The following is a 19,433-nucleotide window of genomic DNA, read 5'->3' as shown; positions in this document are numbered from 1 at the left end:
GAGTAACTATATTAATGTTGAAGCTACATCTAAAATATTTAAAAATACTTTAAAATATTTAAAGTATAAATTTAATACTAGTGATAAAATATAAATTTAATTAAACAGTAATAACATTTTAAATTAATTCATGAGATACTAGTGAACTCTGCAATAGAGGTCCTCTGTATAATAAAACCTTAAATACTCCAGAGAAACATATTTCAGAAATATACCTACCGTTTGTTTTCACATCATTGGCTTAAACATTTTAAATTTAGTGTTAAACTGAATTGAATATATCGGTAGTTTGCTTATCACTGAGTCGGGATTGGGTTAATTGAGTGGGCTTCTAACTTGGGTTAGTTTTTCTTTTGTTTTTGTTTCTTAATACTTGGGGGTTAGTTAAACAAAAAATAAGAAGATAACTCGACTAGAGAGAGATAAAATCTATTCATCAATACAATTAAAACCAAGACTTTTTTTAGGCATTGCTGTGTTTTGCAAATATTTAAAGTCATACCACAGCCTTAGATTAAAACATAATTAATGTATCCTATTATACTGAAAATCAGCAATGGAAATATTTAGTTACAAACACAAGTTTCCTTATATAACTTTATCAATCTACATTTATTTTATTAAATTCATTTGATTTCATTTATTACTCTATGCAATTTTGTGAAATTCCATTCATAAATGTGGTTCCTATAATTAGTTTCGTAAATATAACAAGGAGTAATAAATTATTTAATTTAAAATATTTTATAGCTACAGAAAATAAAAATATGATTTGAAATAATAAATAGTTAATGAGTAAGTGCAACAATCTAATCTTTGTATAATAGATTTCTAAGATAATCCCTTTTTAATAGTATATATTATACATATGTCAATCCAGCAAATTTTTAGTTTTAATTAAAAAATTGTCTTATGTTAAATATTCTTAAATTTATATTCAGAGATTCAGTTTCAGAAACCTATTATTTTGACAAAAAATAAAAACCTATTATTAATGATGCTCATAGTAGTATAAAAGGTGAAAGATTTTTTCAAAACATCTAATCTTCGTAAACAGTTAATTACTCTACCAAATACAGTAACCCAAATTAGTTTAATGCAACCAATTGTGATGTCCAGCCCATAGTTACTTATTTATATCATTTATTTAAAATCTAACTATTACTGACCCATGATTGAATAAAAAAATTATAAGGTGAAATTTATTTTTGCTGATTATAAATAATGTTTTTGGTCAACTGTTGATCATTTGTTAATAGGGCTTATTTGCCAAATAACCAAAAAAAAAAAGAAAATTTAGATTTTGAGAGAGAGAGTAGAGAGAGATAGGAAGAGAAAATAGGAGAGAGAGGGAGATTTTGGTTAATCAGTGTATTTATGTTTTTTCATGTATATAAGGTGCAATTTCCCTTGTTAATAAATAAGCAGAACTACACTCTATAACCACAAAAAAAAAAAACAAATTTGCTAAGTAACCAAAACACACACTGTCTCTCTTTCTTTCTCTGTTTTTCTCTTCCTATCTCTCTCTATTCTCTTTCTCTACAAAACTAATTTTCACTTTTTTGGTTATTAAACAAATTAAATAAGCCCATAAATAAATTCCATGGTTAATTAACAAAATATACCGACAAGGTGAGTGAGTTAATAGATGTTTTGTTTTCTTGTATTTCATGTCGTAGACTCGTGTTCGGACATTTAGATGACTAAATTTAAAGATCCTCTTAGTATAGTTACATTTTAGTAATGCCCTCACAAGTATTCGTTTAATAACTATACTCGAATTAATATAATTATTCAAATTGTTCTGTAATTGTTCCATACATTCTCGTTTTAATAGATTTTCTTAGAATCAAAACAGCCATTCAAATTAATGCAATCAAATAACTAAAATAATCCAACCAACAGTCATTTTTATTTAACCTAATTATAACTAAATATAATTGTTGGTATGTGTTTTGTTTTTCAAAAATTAAAAGAATTGAAAAACACGCATGTTATATATAGTAGTTTAGAGACTCGGTGGTGTTAAATGATGTCAACAAAAGAGGACTCAGAAAGAGTGTATCCAGTTCGTTCAACAGAAAAAAAGAAGTGTATCCAGTTAATTAAAAATATCCCTTAAGAACTTTAGTTTAGTCCATAACCTAATTAAGCTTGTTTATAGTTCAAGCACCTTCGACAAAAGTAGCTGACGCAATAATTTTTGTTAAGTGTTCTGATTGAGTAAACTACTCCTAAAATGTTATAAAATAATTGAAATTTATAATATATAAAGAAAATATTTGCGTACGGGTTGAAATAATGCTGAAATTCTACACTGTTGCCTTAAAATAAATACTGATATTTTATTACTTTTTTTTTTGCTAACAATATTTTGTTACTTTGATGTACGTAACTCCATACATGTTTATTTTTCTGTATATGTTTCTTTATATAATTATATCAGCTTCTTCCTTCATCTTTGCTTACTTCTTTAATCTTGGCTTCATTCTGGTGCAAACAACGCCCCTATCGTGATTAATCCTTTCTGCCCGAACCGTCCGAATAATCCAACCAATTGGGTTTCCCCATCCGCAGTGAAACTGAAAGCCTCATCCGACTCATCTGCAGCGGCTCGAACGTACGATTCCGTCTTCTGTCCTTTGGAGGTTACAAAATACAAGTTGCTAATATACCCTGTTGGAAGCTGCGGAGTTCCACGTTTGTAAATGCCTCCGACAGTCTTACAATACCCTTCACCTTTTCCAAACGTGATCTGCATACATAAATTAAATGCATTTAAAGTAATTGGCAATATCGATCGACTGCATGCGTATGTAAAAGAGATGAAAAAGGGTGTGTAGAGACAGAACCTCCATGTTCTCGTTAGGTTGTTCTCCGTGGGTGATCGTCTCCTTATTTTCGCCCCTTGAGTACGTTAAGCTTATATAAACGATTTGTTTTTCACGAACCCCAATGGACACATTCTTTACGCCGTCGAAGTCTAGTGCACCGTCGTCGAAACTGTTGTCTCCAGCGAGTTGAAATCCAGAAGGACCCATCCTTTGTTGTGCCATTGTGTTCTTTCACACAGAGAGATAGAGATATAACAATTAAAGAGAGAGAGGGATAAATTTGTTGTGTGATACTGAGTAAATCTTAGGCGGAAACGGACTTATATATAGCGACATTTCTAACGGACCATATCTTATGCCACACGAAATCTAGTTTTTGTGATATGAAATCTACTCATCTTTGTGGAACGGTGGTTGAAAGATTTAAAGCAGCAATAAAGAGTTTTAACCGGAAAATAATAAATAAAATATAAGAAGAGAGTACAAAACTGGAAACTTTATCATAACAAATTACATTTTTAGTAAGCATCGGTTGAAGAAAGAATAAAAAGAGTAAATGAACCTGTGTAGAAGAAAAAACAAAAGCACAGACTCTTTCGAAGAATGGATGGAAGAGGTAAAAGATATTCAAGAGGTTCGAAAACATGGTGATCAAGCCTTCCTAGAGCAAGACTTTGAAACCGCCATTCACTGTTATTCTCAGTTCATTGATTCTAGGAGAACGGTGTACCCAAGTGTTTATGCGAGGCGTAGTCTATGCTATTTATTCTGCAATCAACCAGATCGAGCTCTTTACGATGGGATGATTGCGCAAGAAGTCTTCCCTGATTGGCCAACCGCCTTCTACTTGCAGTCTGTGGCACTATATATCCAAATTAAATATGATCACTTGATTCTACTGATACTTTGAAAGAATCAACTCTTCTTGAAGCAAAAAGACAGCAATGCAAGATTATTGTTTTTGCTCATTTATACTTTGTCTTGTGTAAACTCTGAGATGTGGATATAAAAAGCACAGACTCCCGAAAAAACTAGCGGGGTCATCAAGCCAATTTTACAGGGGTCATGTGATGGTAAATTTTGAAGTGACTATAATCAACTTTTGTAATTTATACGGTGTCAGTTGACATCTCTTTTGTGTGAATGGGTCCGCCACTGCGCAAAACTAAAGAGTAAGGATCGGATCCATCATTCATCTTCGCATTGGTAGGTAAACATAATCGTTTATTTGATTGCGTTATTTTGAATGGTTATATTAATTAGGGTAGTTTGTGTATAAAGACTTGAAGGGTATTACTACATACATGATAACAATAAACTATTATAAAAAAAAACTCGTTTATCTTAATTTCTAAATCAGAATGCCAAATCTACGATTGTTCTCAATAAAAAATATAACAGTTTAAAAAAAATATTTTAAAATTGCAATCTATTAGTGAAAAATTCTTAAAAAAAATATTCATTTATCTGTTAAATTTTTGTTATCCTAATTTCTAACTCGCAACCTTAAATCTACAATGATTCCCTGAAAAATTGAAAACTTTCAAAAAAAAAAGCAATTTTTAAAAAAAAATTATTTTAAAAAAAATATTTTTAAAAAGCAACCTATTGATTAAAAATTCTGAAAGAATGCTCATCTATCAAAAAATTTATTGTTATCCTAATTTCTAAACCAAACTCCAACCAAAATAGTTTTCTATAAAATGAAAATATTCCAAAATAACGGTTTAAAAAAATATTTTTAAAATACAACTTATTGATGTAAAATTCTGAAAGAATACTCATCTATCAAAAACAATTCTTGTTCTCCTAATTTCTAATTAAAAACTCAAATATACAATAGTTCTCTTTAAAAAAAATGAAAACTTTCCAAAAATAGCAGTTAAAAAAATGATTTAAAAAGTGCAACCAATTGATGAAAAATTCCGAAAGAATACTCATCCATCAACAAAAATTCTTGTTATCCTAATTTCTGAATCAGAATCTCAAATCTACAATAGTTCTCTATAAAAATGAAAACTTGCCAAAAATAACAGTTTAAAAAAATATATTTAAAAAATACAACCAGCTGCTAAAAAATTATAAAAGAATACTCATCTATCAACAAAAATCTTGTTATCTTAATTTTTGAATCATAATTCGAAATCTACAATAGTTCCCTATAAAAATGAAAAATTTCCAAAAATAGCAGCTTTTAAAAATATTATTTTAATAATGCAATCTATTCGTGAAAAAATCTGAAAGAATACTTATCGATCATCAAAAATTATTGTTATCAACAATAGTTCTCTATAAAAATGAAAAATCTCTAAGAAAATAATTATTTAAAAAATGCAACCTATTGGTGAAAATTATGAAAGTATACTCATCTATCAACAAAAATTCTTGTTATCCTAATTTCTAAATCCAAAGCTTAAATCTACAGTAGTTCTCTATAAAATGAAAATTTTCCAAAATAGCAATTTAAAAAAAAAGTTTTGAAAATGCAACTTATTGATTAAAATTTCTGAAAGGATACCCATCTATATAAAAAAAATGTATCCTAATTTTTAAATCATTATCCAAAATCTTCATTAGTTCTCTATAAAAATAAAAAATTTCCAAAAATAATAGTTTTAAAGAGTAAATGAAAATAACAAAACATATTATTTTAGTAAACATTTAGATAAACATATGTTTTTTAATAAAAAATATATGTTTTAATAAAAATAACAAAACTGAATAATAAATATATTTTAAAATAGTTTTCACAAATTGAGAGAAAACTAAATATTATTTTTTTTCTGTATATATATAAAAGTGTTTTCTCTCTTCTCATGCTGCCACCTAGGATTCCAGATCAGAAAGTCAGTGATCCTAGGCGCGCCACGTGGGAGAACAATCAATACACAGCGTTTCATTAAATTCAGACTACATACGGATGGGCTTTGTTTCTAATCGGGCCTTATATTTGCACAATTGGCTCATCCGGTCGCCAGCAGCAACAACTAAGGAGGCTCTGCGTAATTATTTTGTAAGCGTTAGTACCTAAAATCTTGGTAGTTGGACGATTCGTTTTAAAGTTTTTGCTTTCATCCTACTCTGATTATTTTATGAAATCTGATGTAGATTCTTAAAAAGAAACAAGCGTCAGTTCTAAGAATGATTCACTTCGTCTACTCTTTTGCGAACGGCTCTAGGTCTCCTCATATGCCTTATTATTTTTTCTGATTGAGCAGTGTGCTTGGTGCTGTTTAAGAACAAAGCCTGCTTAGTTTGTTTCTCATAATACTTATCATAGTGTTGTTAATAAACGTGAAGAGATACTGCTCCTTACATCACGACCTTACAGAACAATATTGTCAAATATATGTTCTCACTTCTATATCTGTTCTTGCGGGATCCATGTTACCATGTATGTCGTGATATGGTTTAATGTGGGTTACACTTGAATCATATATGTTTGTTAAATCATCATGTTTCTTTTTCATCTCTTTTGTAGACTGCTTTCATGGGTTACAAGCAAGGAGCCAGTATATGAAGATTATTTGGTCTGTAAGAGTGTTGGAGAAGGAAATAATCAATGGAGACGGAAGATAATATTGCTAGAGGACTCCAAGTGAGCCAAGCTCAAGCAGAGGAACATCCTCGAGGTGAAGCAGAGGAATATTTCTGCAAGACGAGTCAGTGACAATTTAGTTGGGGTATTTTTATGGAATTTTTCCTTTTTTAACAACCACTTTTTAATCATGCCACAAAGTCTTTGTCAATGTAAGTTTTCAAAAACATTCAAATTGTGAACTTAGATATGTATTTTGGAGTTTAACCATATTTCCAATATGTCACTATATCCGACCAAACCCGAGTGAAACCGAACCGCCACCAATTGAACTATTACAATATCTGAATGAGACTAAATTTTTGCTTCCAAAACATGTAAATCCAAACTGACCCTAAAATGAAATCTGAAAGTTCATTCCTACTGTGTTGGGTTGGCTGGTGGCGGCTAATCTGTTTTTTTTCCTTTGTATTTTGAATTAGGGTTTCGACTAACCCGTTCTGAGTGGACCGGGAAGTAGTTGATTTATTTTCAGTTCATTTGTATTTATTTTGTTCTTATGTTTTTCCACATGTCTTTGTAAACAAAATTAATACGAAGATCTTTTTTTAAAAATATCTTCCCTAATATTTCAATTACATAAGAGGTTATAAGTTTAAGCAAAACAAATGATCAGTCATAGTCAAAGATTTTATTATTTTTGAACTTTTAATTTAATTATTTTTATATATATTTTTCTTTGCGGATTTATTTTATATTTTAAGTTATATAACTTTTTATTTTGGATATAAATCTAGTGACTATAATTATTACTTTTTTTATATAGGTCCAGTGACTAACATCCAATCCAGATTAATTATTTGATTTTTGTGTGCCTATCCATAAAGTTTCTTTATGCATGCCTACCATAAAGCTTCTTGAAATTAGTATCTAAAATTTATCATATTTTAACATAATCTGATCTTTTGTTTAAATTTAATACTAAACATAAATAGATTAATTAAAAGATGACCACCTATTAGGAAGAATATCTCATGAGTTCTCAAATGAGATACTTTTCTTCTTCTTTTTCATTTTCATTCATTTTTGGATGATAATCTGTAGAAAATCTTTCATTGGATGTGTTCTAAGTTAATTTTTTTTAATATCTCTTACCAACTCTAGTTAATTCTGAAAACAAAAGGATTTTGTTCTCTTGTTCATTCTCCACGCACTGCTATTTTCCTTGTTTATATATGGACTAATATTTCCAATGTAATTTACAAATTCCTCCTATACAGATCCATCTATATATAATCAAATTGTGATGTAAATGATTATTTTGTCACAAACCTAGCCCATAACAGATAATATAATGCAGCAAGAGCATCTTTTGTGGGAACTGGAGGAAAGTATACTCTCTCGGATTCCACTGAAATCTGTAGCTCGATTCAGATCTGTTTGCAAACGATGGAACACTCTTTTAAATGATTTGAAGTTCATTAACAATCATTTGGCTCGTCCACAGTTCGTCTTGATTTCCGAATCTAAGACTTGTTCAGTAGACGTTAATTTCGACGGTCCATCTATAGAAGTGCATGACTTACCCTCCGATATTCCCAACTATGAACATAGGATGGTCATGAGAATGCACTATTGCGAGGGATTATTGATTTATGCCACATCTACGGGCTTCGGGATTTGCAACCCATGGTTAAGACGTATTAGATGGATCAAATCGAAACCATCATTTTGTTGGTTCATTGGGATGGGATACGACTATAGTAAACCCGACAACCATTACAAGCTCTTTGGGTCTCGTATGAATTATGACACCAGGTATGTTAATACCACGGAGGTTGGATCCAATGCATGGAAATCGTACGAGTTTTCATCCCATAGCTGGAGTATGGTTTGGGGTAGCTATACTATATCTCTGAATGGAACTTTGTATTGGATTGCTGTTAAAAAAAGTGCACGCCAGCCTTTTATTCTAAGTTTTGATTTTTCTATTGAAAGTCTCAAACCCTATTGTAACTTGCCTGGCAAAAACGATCTATCAAATGTTAGAGTTCTTGAGATTTATAGGAGAGATCGATTTTCTATTTTAGAGCAAGACTGGAACACAAGGAATATTGAGATTTGGGTGACAAAAGATACGATTAAAAATGGGGATGGAGAATCCGTAGAGTGGATGAAGTTCATGAATGTGCTAGTTCCTATATGGTCAAATATACTAGTTGACGACTCAGAAAGACCAAGTTACTTCATCGACGAGAAAAGTAATGGTCTCGCATTGTGTTGCATTAATGAAAACGGAAATACGTGTATTTATATTGTCAAGGGAGATAAGTTTCACGAAATTGAAATAAATGAGTTGGTTGGGTTTCGAACTCGTCATCTTACCTACTATCCGAGTTTCGTTCCACTTCCTACTGGGGCGAACGATGCCAAGTCCCATTTTGTATTCCCCAGAGGAGTAGAAGCGACCAATGGAGTTGGAGAAAACGAATGGGACGATGGCTTCTTCGATAATGTGAAGAAAATAAGTGTAGGACAAAGTGATACTGGCGTGGCCTTTGTCAAATTTGATTACTCCAACAACAAGGCAGTTGTAATCGGAGCCGTTCACGGGAATGCAACACATATTACATATGATGACGTGAGTTTTCTTATTTTATTTTTCTAACTCATGATCTATAATATAGGTTTTTTGTTATAGGTTTTAATCGATGATGATGACTACATTGAAGCTGTCGAGGGCACCTACAACGACAACTACATTACCTCCCTCACGTTCCGGTTGCACAAGAGAAAAATAGCGCCCCGATATGGACCCGAGGATGGGACGCCATTTGTGCTCCGAGGAGGAGGAGGCAGGAAGATAATCGGGTTTTACGGAAGAAACACTGATGTCTACCTCACCGCTTTCGGTGTCCATCGCAACGTCCCCTTCTAGATTTTTTATTTCCTACCAAACATTTAAAAATATTACTGCATCATTATTTATAGTGATGTTTAAACATAACTAGGTCAAGATCCGCACCTTGTGCGGGGTAAAACTATTATTAAATAACAAAAGTTATATAATATTATTTAAACTAATAATGTTTTAGCAGAATAATACTCTACAATTTTAGAAAGAAATTATAAATCAGAATTGTGGGTTTTGTACAAACAAAAATAGTTTCATTAATTGTGTGTTTGAAATCTGACTCGGATTCGCAGTCGGACCAGTAAACCTGGTGATATGATCCGATATGTAATCTAGTTTGAGTTTTAGGAAAAAATGTGTTTTGAAATCAGACCGGACCAACCGATCCCATGACATGCTCTCCTAACCGGTTTCGAATTATACTAAAAAACGGATTTGAGTTAAACCGGTAAATTTGGTCAAAACTTGTCAATTCAGTAAAACCGGTGACCCGGTTCAATATTAAACCCCGATTTTCTCAAATTCAAGTTATTTAAAAAAAAAATCAAAAACAGTATTTCATTAAAATCATTTTAAAAAATACATTTCTAAATAAATTAGTTTTCATTAAATTTTATACTATTTTTTAATTTTTAATTTTATTTTTATCATTTTAGTTATATTCTAATAATAATATATTTTATAAAAATAATTTTATAATTGTACATATATATATATATATATATATTCAATTTATATTAGAATAAAACTCGGATAAACCGATTGGACCGGTCCGACAATGCCGAATCAATATCTCGTCCGGTTTTCAAAACATTGGGAGAAAACTATTATTTAAAAAATTGATAAAATCCAGCGACCCGGCTAGCGGTTTAACCACTGGTTGAACCAGTACATAATTTTTACTTATTTTTAATTAATTGTTTTACTTGCATTACTAAAATCGGTTTTGTATTCTAATTAAGAAGCTATGTTTTTTTTAAATTTTCTAGATACACTAGGGTAAACCCGCCCTACGGGCGGGTGAGTAAATACAAATAGTATAAATTTATTTATATAAGTAATTTAGTTTTATCTAAAATAATACCAATGTTCATAATTTTTACAAAAATTTAACTATTCATTTTAGAAATTACAACTGTATAATTATTAGAAAATTGTAAAAAAAAATTAAATACATTTTTCTGAAAAATTAATGATTTTCACTATGTTAAAAATAACTTATTCACTACAATTAAAAATATTTAAAAATAGATAAATAGATAATCTGAAACTATTGTTACTCTATACATATACATGTTCTTTTTTGAGAAAATGTATACATATACATGTTTGTTAGAATCTTATATATACATGCAATAGAAAATGTATAAATGAAAATGAAGTTAATCATGTTATCAAAATATTTGAATTAAATTTTTGAAATAAATATTACAGGCTGACTTAAAAAAGATAACCTTTACAATAATTTTGTTATACATTATTATATATTAACTATATTGATTGTATTTTGTTACTGAATACAATTATATCTTTTGTTTATAAAAAGTATGCAATTTAGGTTTGAATATTTGTTATTTTTCAATTTCCAAACTAAAGTTTAATCAAACTAAGTTTTGAATTTTTTTTGTTTATAGATGAATTTTTCTCTTATGTGTTAAGTTTTTAAATAACTTTATGATGATGTGATACATGATCAAAGAAAAAACATCAGATTCTATTCAAATAAGAAAACATAGAACAATTATCATTACACTTGTCATTAAATTCAGTATTTAAAGAAACAAATACACTGTTTTTAGAACTTACTTCCGAGTTCTTTTACGATTATCCATGCCCTTTGTGGAGTCAAACATCAGTGCTGCTGGGTTTCTTGAGCAAGAACACCGCAATGAGAAGGTACGTGCTTAAGTAGACATGTTTCAAGTCATTCACCGTTTGCAAAACTGTATCTGCCTTTATGTCTTCTCCCGCCTTGTGTCATCATCATGAGGGCGATGAGACCCTGACTATCTACTATTCTTGCCATGAAATCATGTGCATACAGTGAATAAATATTATAAGAAAGACATAAAATTGGCAACTTTATGCTAGAGGTTAATTTGTTATCTATACAAACATAAATCAGAAGAGAATACATGAGATTCATTTCCTGAAGATTTGATTGTGAAAACAATCTAAAGAGGTAGAAAATTAAATATACCAAATTTGGATTTGATTAGTGAAGAGTGAACATTGATGAACATGTCAAAATAGCTAAAAGCTATAAGGAATTGGTAATGAGAACCAATGGCATGAAATAATATAAGGAATTGGTAATGAGGAATCTGGCGAGCCCGCATCCCTTAATCACAGTTGTTGTAAAGCACTGACTCCATTAATTAAGTGAACCACTATCACAAATCCCTTTAACCGTAGAAGCTCTTTCGTGAATTCAAAGTCTTTTTTGCCTGGTTCATTGTGAAGTTAGTTATACATGTTGCAGTCCATTTACAAAGCATAGTAAGATTATAGCAAACACATTCACAGTAGCTTAGCTTGAAGACAATATCTCTGTTTTAAAGGAGATGTGTGTGAGAGAAATCTTAAGTGACAAAGACGCCACGAACATGCCAAGAAGGCTCTTTCGCTATTGTTTGTCTTGTCCTGAGAGTTGACTATGTTGTAACTAAAAAGAGAGATTCGACGTAGGGATAGGGTTAAAATGCCTCTGCAATCTCAACAAAACGGGTCTTCTCGGTAAACCTAATAGAAAAAAAAAATTGTTCCGTGGAGTTAATACAAATAAGATTTATTTTCGGTGTAGAATATCAGAGCTTAAGTTAATTAAAATACACCTTTTCATCCACCAAAGTAATATAAACACCCATGAGATCACCATGCTTGTTCGCATTCTGTGCTTCCCAAAAATGCAGAAGCTTCATCACTTCGCCCATTGGTTTCGTCTTTCCATATTCCATCACTTTTCTCTTCTAGTTGAGGCCCTTCTTGTTGAGATGCACTGACAATCTACTTCATTTCAGGCGTCCAGTCGAAAGAAAAAACCTGTGAATCCACACATTTTAAAGTTAAAAAGTTAGGATCTCTACCAAATACTTCAAACAGGAAAACTATTCGAATCGTATAGAACGTTCAGACTTATATTCCTCCAAGAATGAAGCTTCAAAGATTGGCTACACTAAACACTTAATCATAAGCTATAAAACCCAATAAAGATGGATAGTTAGGAATAAAAAGATATACTTTGCAGTGGAGGAATACAAAGATATATTTGCAGAATATATGTTGTTACCAAAAAAAAAAAAAAAAATTTGCAGAATATATGTAACCAATAAGATGCAACTTCTCACTCACCTTTCTGGTGTGTCCCAAAAGAATACAACGAAAATCCAGATTCGTCGCTCTGCGCCACCGAGTACTTAGCCACTATCAAAATTCAGTCTTAAAGAAATCAGAAACAGGTAAAAGAACAAATAATCCCATACCACTACATATAGATTGGGAAGAAGAAGATGAGAAACACAAACCGGATGTATGGAGGAGCTGCAGGTGTCTCTGTCTAAGCCTATTACGGAGGTTGTTAACCGTCTCTGTAGAGACGGTGTGATATGCTCTTTGAGCTCGGAGACAGACAGTCCTGCTACCGACTTAGCCTTCTCGCTGCCGACAAGATGATTGTAAGAGGAAGAATTCTCACCTATTTATAATCTCAGATTCACCGACTCGGAATTAAAGCATGCATTCAAGGCTAGATCGTGGTGATTGAATTAATGGAGAGATTAAACACGAAAAAGAAAGAAACGGCTGCTTTTCAGTGCCACACACGAAAACGAAGAAGAAGGAGACACAACGCCAGAAGCTTACGGTCTTCTTATTCAAGTTACGGGCCTGTATTAAATCAACCGTAGCCCAATACCTTCTTAGCCAATACACACAGAAACTAAAATAGCTTAACGAAAGCCCAGATCTTACAAATACAGACACGACCGAACTAATGAAACGAAGCGTACAGATTAAAGTGGACACGTGTTGCCCTGCAGTTTACTGATTTTATGACGTGGCTCTCTAGAAAGAGAGAATTGTCTACTTTATAGTATTAGATTATTAGGTTATATATCGTAGACGACTTCCATATATTATCAAATCTTGCCTTGCTGCCAAAGTTTGTCATATTAAATATAAATTTCCTATATTTTCATCATTCCGATGTGTGTATCAAATATATTTTATTTGATTTTTAACTATCCCCTATTAAATTAGTACTATTTAATTGTTTGATCTAAAAAGGAAAACATCATTTATACCTAAATAGATGTCAATCTCTTCCATGTCTCGGTACTGGTTTACGAAAATTAATATTAATATTCTATACCAACCGATTTTTTATTTAATTTTGTTGGTTCAATTAAAAATTTAAAACCAAACACCTTCTTCTGTTTTCCAATTCTCAGTTATATAGAGATTTTATGCCATAACTATAATGGCTACCAAGGTTTTATGTTGAATTTTTTCTTGAGAATTTAAATATTATAACTGTTACTCTAGACTAACAGAAGAACATGTCCGGTTTTGTTTGTTTATCAATTTTTTCGGATATATAAATTATCATCGTTGTTTTTAAATGTATAAACTATCATCATAGTTCTCTTTGTCAACTTTTTATGGTTGACCATTGTTTACCAACACCCTTGTTTATGGTTTAGTATCGTACTATTGTTTATCAAAAAAGCTAAAATACCATGCACATGTTTATCAATCGCCAAGTTCTTATGATATCAATAGCAAGTTATGTTTTTTTTTTTAATGTTCAACCATAGTTTATATGTTTGTTACGGTATGTCATAAATCATATTTCGTAGTACTACATCCCTTTATAAAAACGTGATACACTTATATTTCCTCTAAATATTACATTCTCTAGCAATTGGATTTGGACAAACAAATTATGCAATTGAATTCTAAGCTGACACGTAAGCAAAATTAATAGCTTAATTGCGTGACACATCAGCAAGAACGTTTTTTAATTAGTATAAAATACATGTTATAACTTTTCAAATGTTTCTCTATTAATATATAGGGGATGTTAGAAAGACTTATTATTTTACCATTTTTATTTGTAGCAGTGAAATTAATAGATAAGATGTACTTTCATTACAGAAAGGCTTTACTCTTTTGTTTATCAAATAAATTTAAACATATAATCGAGTAACTATATTAATGTTGAAGCTACATCTAAAATATTTAAAAATACTTTAAAATATTTAAAGTATAAATTTAATACTAGTGATAAAATATAAATTTAATTAAACAGTAATAAAATTTTAAATTAATTCATGAGATACTAGTGAACTCTGCAATAGAGGTCCTCTGTATAATAAAACCTTAAATACTCCAGAGAAACATATTTCAGAAATATACCTACCGTTTGTTTTCACATCATTGGCTTAAACATTTTAAATTTAGTGTTAAACTGAATTGAATATATCGGTAGTTTGCTTATCACTGAGTCGGGATTGGGTTAATTGAGTGGGCTTCTAACTTGGGTTAGTTTTTCTTTTGTTTTTGTTTCTTAATACTTGGGGGTTAGTTAAACAAAAAATAAGAAGATAACTCGACTAGAGAGAGATAAAATCTATTCATCAATACAATTAAAACCAAGACTTTTTTTAGGCATTGCTGTGTTTTGCAAATATTTAAAGTCATACCACAGCCTTAGATTAAAACATAATTAATGTATCCTATTATACTGAAAATCAGCAATGGAAATATTTAGTTACAAACACAAGTTTCCTTATATAACTTTATCAATCTACATTTATTTTATTAAATTCATTTGATTTCATTTATTACTCTATGCAATTTTGTGAAATTCCATTCATAAATGTGGTTCCTATAATTAGTTTCGTAAATATAACAAGGAGTAATAAATTATTTAATTTAAAATATTTTATAGCTACAGAAAATAAAAATATGATTTGAAATAATAAATAGTTAATGAGTAAGTGCAACAATCTAATCTTTGTATAATAGATTTCTAAGATAATCCCTTTTTAATAGTATATATTATACATATGTCAATCCAGCAAATTTTTAGTTTTAATTAAAAAATTGTCTTATGTTAAATATTCTTAAATTTATATTCAGAGATTCAGTTTCAGAAACCTATTATTTTGACAAAAAATAAAAACCTATTATTAATGATGCTCATAGTAGTATAAAAGGTGAAAGATTTTTTCAAAACATCTAATCTTCGTAAACAGTTAATTACTCTACCAAATACAGTAACCCAAATTAGTTTAATGCAACCAATTGTGATGTCCAGCCCATAGTTACTTATTTATATCATTTATTTAAAATCTAACTATTACTGACCCATGATTGAATAAAAAAATTATAAGGTGAAATTTATTTTTGCTGATTATAAATAATGTTTTTGGTCAACTGTTGATCATTTGTTAATAAATAAGCAGAATTACACTCTATAACCACAAAAAAAAAAACAAATTTGCTAAGTAACCAAAACACACACTGTCTCTCTTTCTTTCTCTGTTTTTCTCTTCCTATCTCTCTCTATTCTCTTTCTCTACAAAACTAATTTTCACTTTTTTGGTTATTAAACAAATTAAATAAGCCCATAAATAAATTCCATGGTTAATTAACAAAATATACCGACAGGGTGAGTGAGTTAATAGATGTGTTGTTTTCTTGTATTTCATGTCGTAGACTCGTGTTCGGACATTTAGATGACTAAATTTAAAGATCCTCTTAGTATAGTTACATTTTAGTAATGCCCTCACAAGTATTCGTTTAATAACTATACTCGAATTAATATAATTATTCAAATTGTTCTGTAATTGTTCCATACATTCTCGTTTTAATAGATTTTCTTAGAATCAAAACAGCCATTCAAATTAATGCAATCAAATAATTAAAATAATCCAACCAACAGTCATTTTTATTTAACCTAATTATAACTAAATATAATTGTTGGTATGTGTTTTGTTTTTCAAAAATTTAAAGAATTGAAAAACACGCAAGTTATATATAGTAGTTTAGAGACTCGGTGGTGTTAAATGATGTCAACAAAAGAGGACTCAGAAAGAGTGTATCCAGTTCGTTCAACAGAAAAAAGAAGTGTATCCAGTTGATTAAAAATATCCCTTAAGAACTTTAGTTTAATCCATAACCTAATTAAGCTTGTTTATAGTTCAAGCACCTTCGACAAAAGTAGCTGACGCAATAATTTTTGTTAAGTGTTCTGATTGAGTAAACTACTCCTAAAATGTTATAAAATAATTGAAATTTATAATATATAAAGAAAATATTTGCGTACGGGTTGAAATAATGCTGAAATTCTACACTGTTGCCTTAAAATAAATACTGATATTTTATTACTTTTTTTTTTGCTAACAATATTTTGTTACTTTGATGTACGTAACTCCATACATGTTTATTTTTCTGTATATGTTTCTTTATATAATTATATCAGCTTCTTCCTTCATCTTTGCTTACTTCTTTAATCTTGGCTTCATTCTGGTGCAAACAACGCCCCTATCGTGATTAATCCTTTCTGCCCGAACCGTCCGAATAATCCAACCAATTGGGTTTCCCCATCCGCAGTGAAACTGAAAGCCTCATCCGACTCATCTGCAGCGGCTCGAACGTACGATTCCGTCTTCTGTCCTTTGGAGGTTACAAAATACAAGTTGCTAATATACCCTGTTGGAAGCTGCGGAGTTCCACGTTTGTAAATGCCTCCGACAGTCTTACAATACCCTTCACCTTTTCCAAACGTGATCTGCATACATAAATTAAATGCATTTAAAGTAATTGGCAATATCGATCGACTGCATGCGTATGTAAAAGAGATGAAAAAGGGTGTGTAGAGACAGAACCTCCATGTTCTCGTTAGGTTGTTCTCCGTGGGTGATCGTCTCCTTATTTTCGCCCCTTGAGTACGTTAAGCTTATATAAACGATTTGTTTTTCACGAACCCCAATGGACACATTCTTTACGCCGTCGAAGTCTAGTGCACCGTCGTCGAAACTGTTGTCTCCAGCGAGTTGAAATCCAGAAGGACCCATCCTTTGTTGTGCCATTGTGTTCTTTCACACAGAGAGATAGAGATATAACAATTAAAGAGAGAGAGGGATAAATTTGTTGTGTGATACTGAGTAAATCTTAGGCGGAAACGGACTTATATATAGCGACATTTCTAACGGACCATATCTTATGCCACACGAAATCTAGTTTTTGTGATATGAAATCTACTCATCTTTGTGGAACGGTGGTTGAAAGATTTAAAGCAGCAATAAAGAGCTTTAACCGGAAAATAATAAATAAAATATAAGAAGAGAGTACAAAACTGGAAACTTTATCATAACAAATTACATTTTTAGTAAGCATCGGTTGAAGAAAGAATAAAAAGAGTAAATGAACCTGTGTAGAAGAAAAAACAAAAGCACAGACTCTTTCGAAGAATGGATGGAAGAGGTAAAAGATATTCAAGAGGTTCGAAAACATGGTGATCAAGCCTTCCTAGAGCAAGACTTTGAAACCGCCATTCACTGTTATTCTCAGTTCATTGATTCTAGGAGAACGGTGTACCCAAGTGTTTATGCGAGGCGTAGTCTATGCTATTTATTCTGCAATCAACCAGATCGAGCTCTTTACGATGGGATGATTGCGCAAGAAGTCTTCCCTGATTGGCCAACCGCCTTCTACTTGCAGTCTGTGGCACTATATATCCAAATTAAATATGATCACTTGATTCTACTGATACTTTGAAAGAATCAACTCTTCTTGAAGCAAAAAGACAGCAATGCAAGATTATTGTTTTTGCTCATTTATACTTTGTCTTGTGTAAACTCTGAGATGTGGATATAAAAAGCACAGACTCCCGAAAAAACTAGCGGGGTCATCAAGCCAATTTTACAGGGGTCATGTGATGGTAAATTTTGAAGTGACTATAATCAACTTTTGTAATTTATACGGTGTCAGTTGACATCTCTTTTGTGTGAATGGGTCCGCCACTGCGCAAAACTAAAGAGTAAGGATCGGATCCATCATTCATCTTCGCATTGGTAGGTAAACATAATCGTTTATTTGATTGCGTTATTTTGAATGGTTATATTAATTAGGGTAGTTTGTGTATAAAGACTTGAAGGGTATTACTACATACATGATAACAATAAACTATTATAAAAAAAAACTCGTTTATCTTAATTTCTAAATCAGAATGCCAAATCTACGATTGTTCTCAATAAAATGAAAATTTTCCAAATATAACAGTTTAAAAAAAATATTTTAAAATTGCAATCTATTAGTGAAAAATTCTTAAAAAAAATATTCATTTATCTGTTAAATTTTTGTTATCCTAATTTCTAACTCGCAACCTTAAATCTACAATGATTCCCTGAAAAATTGAAAACTTTCAAAAAAAAAAGCAATTTTTAAAAAAAAATTATTTTAAAAAAAATATTTTAAAAAAGCAACCTATTGATTAAAAATTCTGAAAGAATGCTCATCTATCAAAAAATTTATTGTTATCCTAATTTCTAAACCAAACTCCAACCACAATAGTTTTCTATAAAATGAAAATATTCCAAAATAACGGTTTAAAAAAATATTTTTAAAATACAACTTATTGATGTAAAATTCTGAAAGAATACTCATCTATCAAAAACAATTCTTGTTCTCCTAATTTCTAATTAAAAACTCAAATATACAATAGTTCTCCTTAAAAAAAATGAAAACTTTCCAAAAATAGCAGTTAAAAAAATGATTTAAAAAGTGCAACCAATTGATGAAAAATTCCGAAAGAATACTCATCCATCAACAAAAATTCTTGTTATCCTAATTTCTGAATCAGAATCTCAAATCTACAATAGTTCTCTATAAAAATGAAAACTTGCCAAAAATAACAGTTTAAAAAAATATATTTAAAAAATACAACCAGCTGCTAAAAAATTATAAAAGAATACTCATCTATCAACAAAAATCTTGTTATCTTAATTTTTGAATCATAATTCGAAATCTACAATAGTTCCCTATAAAAATGAAAAATTTCCAAAAATAGCAGCTTTTAAAAATATTATTTTAATAATGCAATCTATTCGTGAAAAAATCTGAAAGAATACTTATCGAT

General features: G+C 30.5%; 3 protein-coding genes across 3 annotated transcripts; 1 reads left to right on the top strand and 2 right to left on the bottom strand.

Annotated features, from left to right (window-relative positions):
• Window positions 1-2,328: 2,328 nt before the first annotated feature.
• On the bottom strand, window positions 2,329-3,246 carry LOC106405419 (myrosinase-binding protein 2-like). The gene is made up of 2 exons (XM_013845975.3): window positions 2,856-3,246; window positions 2,329-2,758 (listed from the first exon to the last, which is right to left on the bottom strand). Exons 1-2 carry the CDS (start codon window positions 3,057-3,059, stop codon window positions 2,489-2,491), a joined length of 474 nt encoding a protein of 157 aa, XP_013701429.1. The 5' UTR covers window positions 3,060-3,246; the 3' UTR covers window positions 2,329-2,488.
• Window positions 3,247-5,224: 1,978 nt separating this feature from the next.
• LOC106421618 (jacalin-related lectin 38-like) lies at window positions 5,225-12,624 on the top strand. Its single transcript, XM_013862447.3, has 2 exons — window positions 5,225-9,016; window positions 9,077-12,624. The coding sequence occupies exons 1-2, from the start codon at window positions 7,730-7,732 to the stop codon at window positions 9,311-9,313; spliced, it is 1,524 nt and encodes a 507-aa protein (XP_013717901.1). The 5' UTR covers window positions 5,225-7,729; the 3' UTR covers window positions 9,314-12,624.
• Window positions 12,625-16,654: 4,030 nt separating this feature from the next.
• Window positions 16,655-17,588, bottom strand: LOC106405401 (myrosinase-binding protein 2-like). Its single transcript, XM_013845960.3, has 2 exons — window positions 17,182-17,588; window positions 16,655-17,084 (listed from the first exon to the last, which is right to left on the bottom strand). Exons 1-2 carry the CDS (start codon window positions 17,383-17,385, stop codon window positions 16,815-16,817), a joined length of 474 nt encoding a protein of 157 aa, XP_013701414.1. The 5' UTR covers window positions 17,386-17,588; the 3' UTR covers window positions 16,655-16,814.
• Window positions 17,589-19,433: the final 1,845 nt, after the last annotated feature.

Source organism: Brassica napus, chromosome A7 (genome assembly GCF_020379485.1).
Source record: "Brassica napus cultivar Da-Ae chromosome A7, Da-Ae, whole genome shotgun sequence".
Taxonomy (NCBI): Eukaryota; Viridiplantae; Streptophyta; class Magnoliopsida; order Brassicales; family Brassicaceae; genus Brassica; species Brassica napus.
This window is presented reverse-complemented; position numbering and strand designations above follow the sequence as displayed.